A 12049-nucleotide genomic window follows, 5' to 3' on the forward strand; every position below is an offset into this window, starting at 1 on the left:
AATACCGAAAGATGAGAACATTAAAACTTTTAGCTGTCCATCAAAGTTTTTATCTCAAAAATATTACTCATTGTTGCATATTATAATGAAATTCATTTTATACATAAATCAAATTTATAGCACATATGTACTACATTTTTTTACAAACTAATGCAAATTTCCGTTATCTTCCATGAAGGAGTTTTAAATTTTAATATATTTAATTGATTCATATTTAAAGAAGTCAACTAAAAAATAATACATCTTAAAATAAATTGAATTATTTAATTTGGCCTACCAAATATTTTTGTTGTGAAGTTTCTAAGTTCACAGATATTATGAGAAATAGATCCTGTCAGGATTTCAGCAAACCGATTTTTTTTTTGCAGCCGAGCAATCACGGGGCTAACAATAAAACTTTTCCGAACGTGATCTGGTAGAATTTCTGCAGAGAGCAAATCTACGATTTTCGTCTCCACAGTGACTTCTGATATGAAAAGTTGCCTCGACCGCTCCAGGCCAGCCGTTCGCTTTTTCCAACTTTCTGCTCGGTACTTTTCGGCGCCGTCTTTGCGTGCTCGGCAAGCGTAATTTTTAAGTACACTTCCCATGAAATATTTATTCTAGATTTTATTGCTTCATAAGCCACCAATTGGGCTTTGCAATAAAATTTACTGCGCTTTGCTTTTCGATACTAATCACAGGAAATCGAGCAGCACGTGTCCATAAATAAAATTGGAAAGAGGCTGAGAAAAAAATCAATCATTAATACTAACAACAATAAAGATGAAAAATTTTTAAAATTTCTTTACTTATTGTTTAGAGATACAATTTGGCACCACTGGTATAATATAATTAGCAGGGACTTGGCTGTCGCATTTTATTTGAACTGTGATTAACACTTTTACATGAGTCGTTGACCGAGTGAGTTCTGCAGTAAAGACAAATTTGTCATCACTCTAGAAAAGACAAGCAAGGATGAAGGTCTACGGTGTTTTAGCCGTTCTTGCCATTACTTTGACGACTTTAGTTCAAGTAAGTGCCACTACATTTTAATTTAGAACTAATTGGAATAGCTTTATTTGCTGCAAATAATATTACATTACTTAACTTCTTAACTTATTATTCAAAAAGTACCATAATTATGCCAAAAAAAGTACTTTTCAGTGACTCCAAAGAAATGTTTATGTGACATTATTTTATCATTTACAAAATATAAAATACAGCAAAATTTATTGACATAAGCACCCACATTTTAACAAAAATTTGTATTAATACTTTTATTTAAGAAATAATAATAATAATAATTTAAATATAAAATTTAATATTTAATTTAATGTAAAACTCAATTAAATATTTTTAATATTTCTGGAAATTAATTTTAGGCAGATGATTATTCTAATGACCCTAGTTCAGCTGAAGTGGCAGTGGCACTGTCTAGAATATCCCATGGAAAATTGTATATTAGCGCTGAAAAGGTGATTTTCTGACTAAACTTATATGTACAACCTTTTTCACTTTCAAATGCTTTCCTTTTTAAGAAAAATTGGCAAGATGCTAATCGTTCATGCGAAATGCAAAAAATGGAACTAGCAAGCATTAAGACCGAAGCTGCGGAGATGGAAATTAGAACTGCAATAGGTAAAATAAATTATTAAAATTAAATTCTTATAATTTCCATGCGATACCCCGTTTTAGCGGATAACCAGGAAGTGTTTTGGATATCTGGTACTGATTTTGGGTCTAGGGGAATTTTTGACTGGGAATGGATTGACCGTGCACTCAAATCAGATATAAAAGAAGAGCCAAAGAACACTACCACCATCCAATGCACAAATCTCTGGTACACTGAAGAAAGAGGACTTTTGTGGAAGGACAGCCCCTGCCACTTGCTATATAGATTTATTTGTGAGCTTGGACAGTTGGATTAAAAAAAAAACCATTATATGAATCGAAAATTGGACTGAAGTTTGATTTAACAAGGGAGCAGAACAAATAATTAATAAAAAAATTTAAATTGAATAATATTTTTTGTAAATAAAATTTTCAAGGCATAAACAAAACAGTTTTTATTTTATGATTTTTTTAATTTGATATTCCAAAATATTTTATAAAAGAACATAAAATAAATCAGAATTCCTTTAAAATTTGCGGGGAAAAAATCCACTCCCTACTGTTGCGATTTTGCTTGTGAATGTTTTTGGCTGATGCCGGGTAACATAATATGACAAGCTAAAGCTGCGGCAAGAGAGACAAATGCAGGGGCGACGTGGCCCTTCTCACTTGCGCACATTCAGGCATAGCGCGCGCGAATATTCATATTGACACCGGAAAGACTGATGGCACAAAATGAAAGTGACACTGCTAGTGCTGTCGAGAGCACCCGCACGACAACAAATAAACCCGTGTTTGCATAAATTCTCGACTGTGAGAGGCGTGTAGGAGGGGGCCAGAGAGAGGATTTTGATAGCTCTTTCACGACAAGTATTGAATGTGTATATTCGTGAGATCTATATATGCAATATACATACGACGCATGTATCTGATCTTTATGTTTGAGTATATGAATGCCAGTTTGAAGACATCCACTCAGTTAGACAGAAGATTGCATCAACTTTTCTAAAGCTTTATACAATTATTTTGCAAAAAAAAAACACTGATTAATTTATAGTACTTGTTAGATTTCCAGTATAATGAAAAAGATAATTATAATTATTTTAATTTCACACACTTTCATTAGTTTTAAATCCCATTCTATTTAGAAGAATTATTTTCTTATAAAATAACATCTGTAGTCTCACATTTTTGGATGACATTCATTTCAATCCCAGATAAATTGTTGAAAATGTTGTGAATCCGTAGAAAATTTCCATTGGAGTGAAATCAAATATTTTTCAGCATTCTTGCTACAAAGAATAATTTAAACATTTAAACATAATTCTTATAATTCTTAAAATATCCTGTACACTTTGATTTTCTTTGATTTGCTCTTTCTAATTACTTATCCATTCAAAACAGGCTGATATGGATAAATTCTGGATAAATTATAAATAAAATTATTTGCTTTTATTTGCTAACTGTAAATAAATTTATGATTGCTCTAGTAGATTTACAATTTTAATTGAATTATTGCAATCCACACCATAAATGAAGTTTGTACATATACTAATTTATAATTACACTTGAAAAGTAGGTTGCAAACTCGGTTTAATCCTTATTCGTTTAAATTACGCCGTTGAAACAAACAGCAAACCGCTCGTGCTTCTTCCGCTGCAGAGAGCATTTTGCTGATCGATTTTAATCGCGTCGGAATTAATCAAGCATTACATCCACCTGGCGTGCGCTGACGTATTTGCACTCTCTCAGCGCGTCGCGGCGTGTTGTGAATTATTTTGTGCACTTGTCGTGAAACAGCATTTGCAAATAACGCTTGTTTGATCGGCTTTGAAGCGCCGTCGGGCGTGCAAATCGTTCCCTCTCGTTGCACCCACTCACCTGGTGCACACGCCCTGCCAACGCACCGTCCCTTTATTTCGACGCTGTTCATTTGGCTTTTGCGCAGCACCCCTTTGATGACGAGCGCGAATTATATTTTATATACATATTCATACCGAGTTATACATTTTATGAGCACCGAGCTTCATTTTGAGCGTGCAAACTCATAGGGGATTTAAACGTACATAATCTTTTGTTAACTCAATATTCAACGCAAAGAGCAGTTAATGGAATGAGCGGGAAAAAGATAGCTCTGTACTATAATATAATAATTTTGTTGTTTCTCCAATGAAAAAATATAATTTTACGAAAAATTTTCAGAAGTTTGCTCTCGGAACTTCAATATACCTGCAATTTTAGGTAAATAACATAATTTTAATAAGAAAAAATTATGATTCAAAATTATTAAAATGTTTGCGAACATAAAATATTCAAGATTAATTAATTAATTTTCATTAAAAGTAGTTTAAATTTTGATATGAAAATAATTATTTACAATTCTGATATAAATTAATTACTTCTTTAAACTCGGCTTAAAGTTAAAGAATTCAACATATCTTGCCTTCACATAGTTCAGGGATGCGAAAATTAAAATGAATCACCCAGAAGGTAATTTAACTGTAGGTTAAGTGCTCCTTGTATTAATCAAGAAGTGAGCCATCAACATAAAATGAAACGTTACATTTTCAGTGATTATTCCCAGGTGCATGTATTAGCAAAAGAAATCCGCGGCCGCTTCCTAACGTGGCCCCTGCGAGTTGAAATGCAGACAATCCGGAGGCCGCAGCTGCTCGGCGGGTTGCATAAGACGATTGCTGGAGGGCGGACGAAACAACTCCCTGGGAAGCCGCTCGCTCTTCCGAGTTGGATTATTCGTCGACCCGCGTATATAGAACATGCACGGAAGTGCGTTTTGAAGCGGGAGTAGCACAAAGGCGTGATTAATTCAATTTTAACTCGGGACTTAATCCCTGGCAGGCGTGCGGATGCTTTTCATTTATAATTTTTAATTAAAAAATTCCAACCGACTCAGGTATCTCCGTGCTTTTTGCGGCTTGTTTATGAATAGGGGCTCATATTCCCGGGCCGTTGGAATAATTAATTCAAGAGGACTTGCTTTGAGATTACTTTTGGCACTATGGAATATTAAACTTTTGACACTGGACCTGTGATATAAATGTAATTACAGACCCTACTAACGTAAGTTTTATATTTAAATTGTTTTGTTTATTATTAATAATCAAAAAAGGAACTCGTCGAAATTAGAACTTATGAATTATAAATGAATGATTTGCATATATTTTTTCTACTCTCATTTTTATCAATTTTAAACCTCACTCTTCCCACCAAACCTGATATAGAACTAATTACTAAAACTATTTTGAATGTATAATAATTAACTTTAACTTTAATTAAGCCATCTTTAATCGTTTCACTTTGAATTTTTTTTAACCTTTTCTTGAAAACCATCAACAAAACAAAGTTAATTATTCTCACTGTCAATGGAATTCAACAACAGTGATTAATTCCAATATAATATTGGAAAGGAGCTCTTTGGAATGAGAAACATTTTGTTCCCGAAATAAATCTCTTGAGCTGAATGAAAATGAAGAGATGCTCTTGCAACTACGTCATTGCGAAAGCTCATTGTCCCGAAGAAAGTCAAAGGAAGAAAGCAACTGGATGGGATTCATTCAATACGCAACGCAGAAAAACGAAGAAAGCACTCGACTCGCTCCATATTCTTGTTGAACACGCATTATTTGCCGCACAAGCAGCACCAGCAGGCCGGTGTGCGTGAGACAGGGTGGGCGGTCTCGTCTTTTGCATGCAAAGCAGAATTCGGTCTCTCGCTCTTCAAATCGCAGAAAGACCCGTTCTCTCTCCGCCGAGTGGGCCAAAGAAAAAAAACAGATAAGTGCAATTGATAGTGGGGCGCGTGCAAAAAACGCAGAAATGCTGCCGAGTGGCGAACCGCGGCCCCAGATCGAGATTAATCACCAGCTACTCGGTGCTTCGCCAGCAAATCGGCGGCTCGCCGCGTTTCGCACGTTTTTGTTCTATCTGATTCCCTGCTCTCGGAATCCTTCCTATGCTCCCGGAACGGCAGCGAGGGTTGCGGGGTTCACTTTTTTTATCAACGCCGAGTGCTCAAGTTTCATCTTGTAGGGTGACAAAAACCAATAGACTGATCCCGTAGGCTAAGAGTCAGACACAACAAATAAATACCTTAAATTCTTACAATTTACGGAATCCAAATCACATTTATTTTACATATTTTTCTTCAAATTTCTTTTTTTTTAAATTAAAAAATAAATTATCGTTTTCTACTAAGTCAATAAACAGAGATAAATAATTATCTGAAGTGACAAAACGGGCAATGTCATATTTTATGAAATTCTTTTTTTTTCAAGCATGAAGAAGTAAATTTAATGAAAAAGAAGCAAATAAATGATTTACTTTTTGAAATTAATAAAACCTTTTAAACCAGTTCAAAGATCGAATCTGACTTTTAGCACAACTTTAAATCAACAATAATATAATTTAAATGAATTTTTTATTTTGATATACTTAAAATTATTTAAACTTAATTCTCCGAAAATGATCTTTATAATTTTGTAATGGCTGGAAATATTTTATTTTCTCACATAGATGCGTATTTTCTAGACATTCATAGCGTCTTGCATAATACAAGACGCTTTCCTCCTGCAGAATTCAAATTTCAAGCATGACTGAGCGCCAACAATAGAGCTTGTCATTGCATCAGCAATTCAAAGCCCCCCTTCCTTCTATGCACTCCCTAGTCGCGTTTGACAAAAAGTGTCCAAATCTGTTGTGTGCTCACTCACTCGCTGGTGGCAGCGGCGGAAAAAGCGTCCGACAGATTTTATTGTTTAATGTGGTTATCGTGTTATTCATGTCGGCAGACATTGTCAAGGCAAGAAACGCATTAAATAGTTTCGCTCAGGAAGGAGGGACAGACTTTGAATGCCCGCGGGACCGGGAGGAGAGAAAAGAAAGCGACGACAAGAGTAATGGAATTAGGACCGGCAGGGGTGAATGCATAAACACGGCGTTAAATTTTACTATGCCTCTATTATAATTCGGATTGAGCCATTATGCTGCGTCGAGTTTTTCGTGTCATTAATCTGAATCAACGGCGGAAACAATGAAGCATTAATTCTAATTGGCGTGCGGGGCGGAAATGAATGAACAAGCACATTTTTGAAAATTTGATTATACAAAATAGATGAGACAAAAAGAGAGGTGGAAAGAAACGGTGATTCATGTTTGGGAAACTACGTGACTAAATTATTGAACCAGCAAAAATAAAAAATTAAAATGCTAAATTGCTGAATTTGCTTACTAAAAAAATAAAAAATAGGTTTAACGCCAAAATTATTGAAAATTGATGTTTTGACTTAAATTAATGCTAGCCAAAAGAAATTGATCAATATTATTTAAACAATGAAATTTTTATATACTACCTAATCAATAAAATTCAACACAATAGATAAATTTTAAGCAAACAATAAAACTGAAATTGTGGCAATAGTAACAAAAAATTTTGAAGAAATATTTTTTTAAACTAAAAGAGATGAGGTATTGAAGAATTGAATAATTTTAGATTCATGTAAATTCCCAGTTAACCTTAAGAATAATTTTGCATTATGACAACTTTATGACACCTTTATTTTATTTTTTTTTTTTTTGCCGTTAATCTTTTCTTGTATGCCATGAACTCTTTTTTTATCATTGAAAAATAAATCTGAATAAACGAATTTAATATAACACAAATTTTCCTAACATTTTATTTACTGCACAAACGAGTTTTATATTCAAAGGAAAAGTCCAAGAAGTAATTTACTGTCCTTGTGAGTACTTAATGTCTTCTCAGTGCAGCAATAAAGTCCAATAAAGTTAATCGGCACGCACACACTTTGAAAAGTTCCCACAGTTGACCGCCGCCAAGGAAAGTACGGAGCAGTGAATCACTTTTACTGCAGCACTGGTTCCAGCAACAGCGCACATTCGTTGTCGTTTTACGATTTTTTAACTTTACTGCGTCCGTGTGTGTCAGTGACGCTTAATGAACGACCACTGGTTATTGCATCTCTCGTCGCCGCATTGCAAAAGTAACCCACTCGTCCCTGGACGGTGACCTTTTGCTCTTTGCATGCTGCAGCTGCTTGCTCCTTTTTTTATAAAAAACACCCGCTGCGATTAATAAATTAGAATGCGATCAGTCTGCACACAAAAGGCGCCGTGCGGTGACAAACATTGTTGTACGAGCGCAACAATCTCCAGGCTTGCTTAATGTGTTCATGCATATTCAAGGAGAGCCAAGGCAAGTTTATTCAAATGTCGGAATTCACAGCGGGAGAGCGGCCTTAACAATTGCCAACTCTTGGAATTCTAAGTGCAAAGTAGCCTTGTTACTTACACAAGTTGGAGCCGGTTTTCTTTCTTTTGGAAGAGTGTTTTAAAATTTAACTATACCCAAAAATTTCAATTGAAGAAAATTAAATTGAGCAAAAATGTGTGATTCTGAAAATTCCATCATTGGAATAATTTATGAAATATTAAGCAATCACACTGCATTATGAATTTAATTTTTACTGGATTATTATTTATTCTGTTTATCAACATTAATTATTAATGATAATAATTTAATAGCTGTAGATCCATACTAACTGACAGTCATTTAGAAAAAATATATGCTATTATTGCAAGCATTCAAATTGAATCCAAGGTGTCAGTTCATTTATAAAAATAATTTATAAATCATTTTGTTTTGATATATTATATTATGAGGCTTTGAAGTTGCTATTTCCTTTTTAATATTCATTAAATAGTTTAAAAATTTTAATTAGAAAAAATTTAAAAAAAGTTGAATTTGGTAATTCAAATAATTATATAACGTTAATTTAATATTAATTGAAAATAAAATTACTTTAACTATTTTATATTTACGTTTTTATATTACATCTAATGAATATGGCATATTAGTTGAGGTCCCAAATCTGAGATTGAATCAATCAAACGTACACATTAAAAAATTATTTTAAAAGGAAACTAAAGTTAGCATTTTTATCAAACTCATCTCTACGTTCTTCTTTGCACAACTTCATAAAATTTAAAACGAGGCGGATTTCAAACGTGCACGTTTCTCGTAAACTGTTGACTCGGGCAAACAATTTCAAATTCCACTAGCTCATGTCGCTCGTCGCCATTTCTCATGCAACGTAGGCGCGTCCAATTTCCCAGCTCCTCTCAACTCGTGGCTGGGCGAAACCCGCGCAAACGAAATTACGAGAGACGATTCTGTGAAAACTTGTGCTCGGCCGACTCGCTTCCACAATAGATAAATTCGTGCAAATCCAGTTACGAACAACGAGCGAGAGGATATATGCAAACTTTCCGCTTTGAGTCTGCGAAAGTTTTGGTCTAATTGCCGTCGTCGTTCTAAATAACTCCAATAGTATTCAATTTGCAGAACAAAAGCTCGAATCGGGTCTCAAAGGGTGAAATAGTGCCACTCTTGGCTGTTCGTCCAAAGAAGTTTACAGTTTGCGCGCCCACGTGGTTTGGCAAACATTTATCCACGCCATGAATAGTTAGTTGGCTTGGAATTAACGCCGAGCCTGCTTTCGCAACGCACACACAATCATTTTCCTCTCTGGCGCATAAATTTCTTTATCTCCGCACGCCGCCGTGACCGCCAGCTGTTTAATTAATTTTTGCACGCAGCCCCGCCAGCAAAGTCTACACTTTCTAGTCTGCAACTTTCTTTCTTTCTTTCTCGCTTCTCTTTTTGCTTCGAGCGATGAAGAATTATCTTTAAACTTTTGGCCCGTCAGTGCGGAGGTTTTATTCTTCTTGCTTTCAGATTATGCGGGAAATTTTACTCTTCCTTCTGCCCATCAATTTTTTGCCAAAACTTAAACTTTGAGAAGAAAATAAGATAGTATGACTGCTGTTTTCGGCGATTTTTTTCCCATCAAGATATGAATTATAGAAACTTCGCTAAATTTAAAAATGGGAATTTCAAATTAAAGAATTCAGCAACAGACAAAATATTTGGGTTTTCTCTGTCCCATTTTCATATTTTCCACTGGTGCTTACCTAAATTCCTCCAAATGTTTATAATTATGTTTAGATAAAAATAACTAAAGCCATAAACTCGATTTTTATATATCCCCCCCCCCCCAAATTCTTGTACATCATCTGATTTTTCATAAGATATTTTTAACCCTTGTCGAAAACACTTTGACGGTTGACGTAAGCAAGTCAGATTTCTGAGTAAAATTCCATTCCAGGATTGAACCTCTCGTCCGTAAATCCAGCTCTTGGGTTGCAGAGCCGATTTTGGGCCTTTGCTCGCAGCTACAGTGGATATGCGTATGTGCGCTATATTGAATTTTGGCTTCGACGCGGGGTGCGTCAGTCAATGTGTCAGACTTATCCAGAGCGAGGAGCACGGAGCGTGAACGAATAGAAGAATGGAAGGCGCGAGTGACACTGAAAAGTATTCGGCAGCGACGCAGCAGCTGCTTCTTAGGCATAGAATTTATTTTTTCCTATGTACAGCGTGAGTGTACATAAATTCAAGTGTAGTAAATGGCAACAGCTACTAGCGTAAGCCACTGGGAACCACAGCATAGTGTAAGCTGAAAGTGATTGCTTTTTATAATTATCAAATTCCAATTACACCATAAGAAAAATGAAAATATTTTGGAGCTTATATTTTAAAAACAATAAGAATAAATTAATAAACATAAAACCTTTCTACATTTGCAATTTTTTAATTCCGTTTAGACTCGATAAAATTAATCATGTCCATTTTTTGGTCAATAAAAGGGGGGAAATTTGTATTTCTTTGATTTAATTTTTAATAGATTAGCATTTAATTTAATTTAGGTTAAAAATAAAGTATGTAATATTTTGGAATGTGATGGAGGGATGAAAAATCTGTCAGACTGTTCCATTTGATGAGAGGCTTGGCCGAAACTTCGCATTCCCGTCTAATCCGTTGGAGGTGTCCCCCGGGAGAGGGACAACTTATTTATTTGGCAGCAGCTCAGTGCGAGGATTATGCCCCGAGCTGCGTTTGCCAGCGGCGTTTCGCAGCTTTTTAGCTGCTGACCAGTTCGCCTGCCAGACAAGTCACTCACTCGAATAAGACTTTGTTTACTCTGGTCTGGCCGCCGACGAGTGAGCCCGAGACGTGCGATATTTTTAAATGGCCTCTTGAATAAATACATATGCATAATTGCGACACATCTCGCGACTTCTTCCCAAGACTCCTACAATAATAATGTTTAAGTGAGTATAGTGTGTGCCAAGCCCCGAGCCAAGACCCACTTTTGAGGGGGTGCTGAAGATGTCCTGCTCGATTGCCATGTCCATTGGCAACATCGTTTATTTGCTTTTGAGGGAAATGAGGAGGCCTTGAAAGAGATTCTTGAACTTGGAGAATCGTTAAAATTAAGAAAACAAATTATTCGTGTGTGATTCTCTAACCTGTGGTTTTAAACATCTTTTGCTTCTTTCTTCAGCTAAATGCTAATTGAAAGAAATCTTAGATTGATCAGTCAATTTTGAAATAAAATTTGAACAAAATTAAATAATCTCTGAAACTTTTATTTATTCCTCTTTTTATAAGTATTTAATTTATTAGCTGAAAAAAGAGGCTAAATAAATTATGCATTATATTAGGGATTAAGAACCGATAAAGTTTTTCATGAATTAATTTTTTGTTATTACGACCAGTGTTTTGAAAATTGAATATTTTTTAAGTGATCGTAGGAACAATAAGGCAAGTTATTATTAAAAATAATTATAAAGAAGTATATCAAATAAGTTTAATATGATTTTAATTTATCAATTAAAAAATGAAAAAACATCAATTTTGCTGTAACTTTTACTCTCACTATTGGCGCTCGTATTAATTCAATTTTACGAGCGGCACTGCCAACAATTTCCACGAATGGTGCACCAACAATTTCCAGTTAATATAAAAACAGGGCCTAAAGCCGAGAAAACAAGAATAAAAAGCACGTCGTCGGCGCCTAAATGGCTCGCATTACGGGTCCCATTGTGCCAGTGACACAGCAAGGACGACATTTTCTGCTGCAAATGCAAACAGAAAAATGGCAAAAAGAAAGGAAATTAGGGCAATTACGGTGGGGCGTGCGCGGCATTCGCGACACTCTTTGGGCGCGTGCGAAGTGATTTCCAGAGATGACGAATTTCTCATTAAGAGTCTGCGCTCGGCGTTGCAGGACTTCCTTTTTATTTCGGCAGCACGCACGCAGTGATTGGAATTTTAAACGAGCTCCTTTCTCCTCGCGTTTCTCCACCCTTATCGCGAGCAGGTGAGATAAGAAAGAAAACGCGCGCACCGGATTAAATTACGTGCTGTGCCAGCAGCCGGGCGGCAGCAATGGGCGCCGACCCGAGCGATGAAAAATGAGCGACGTTTAATTTCCAAGGAACGGCGGAGCTGCCTTGGAAATCTGTCCCCTTAAAGACTTCATATCTGACTTTAAGTTTTAATAGTGTGTGGTTCTTT

The 12049-nt window shown here is 35.5% G+C and overlaps 2 protein-coding genes across 4 annotated transcripts in view; one reads left to right on the plus strand and one right to left on the minus strand.

Moving 5' to 3' along the window:
* The window catches only part of LOC132203327 (uncharacterized), a 191775-nt gene that overhangs the window by 126651 nt on the left and 53075 nt on the right, over positions 1-12049 (minus strand). The gene's annotated exons all lie outside the window — the stretch shown is intronic.
* LOC132205305 (C-type lectin mannose-binding isoform-like) lies at positions 903-1985 on the plus strand. The gene is made up of 4 exons (XM_059634274.1): positions 903-1014; positions 1365-1457; positions 1521-1620; positions 1678-1985. Exons 1-4 carry the CDS (start codon positions 958-960, stop codon positions 1908-1910), a joined length of 483 nt encoding a protein of 160 aa, XP_059490257.1. The 5' UTR covers positions 903-957; the 3' UTR covers positions 1911-1985.

This window comes from Neocloeon triangulifer, unplaced genomic scaffold (genome assembly GCF_031216515.1).
Source record: "Neocloeon triangulifer isolate White Clay Creek 2 clone unplaced genomic scaffold, ASM3121651v1 ptg000002l, whole genome shotgun sequence".
NCBI classification, from domain to species: domain Eukaryota; kingdom Metazoa; phylum Arthropoda; class Insecta; order Ephemeroptera; family Baetidae; genus Neocloeon; species Neocloeon triangulifer.

What these genes read in the sequence shown, in the direction of transcription:
- LOC132205305 (XM_059634274.1), top strand. Translation starts at nt 958, where the DNA reads ATGAAGGTCTACGGTGTTTTAGCCGTTCTTGCCATTACTTTGACGACT. An exon ending in CTTTGACGACTTTAGTTCAA is followed by an intron (nt 1,015 to 1,364) that starts GTAAGTGCCACT and finishes AATTAATTTTAG; the next exon opens with GCAGATGATTATTCTAATGA. An exon ending in GGAAATTAGAACTGCAATAG is followed by an intron (nt 1,621 to 1,677) that starts GTAAAATAAATT and finishes ACCCCGTTTTAG; the next exon opens with CGGATAACCAGGAAGTGTTT.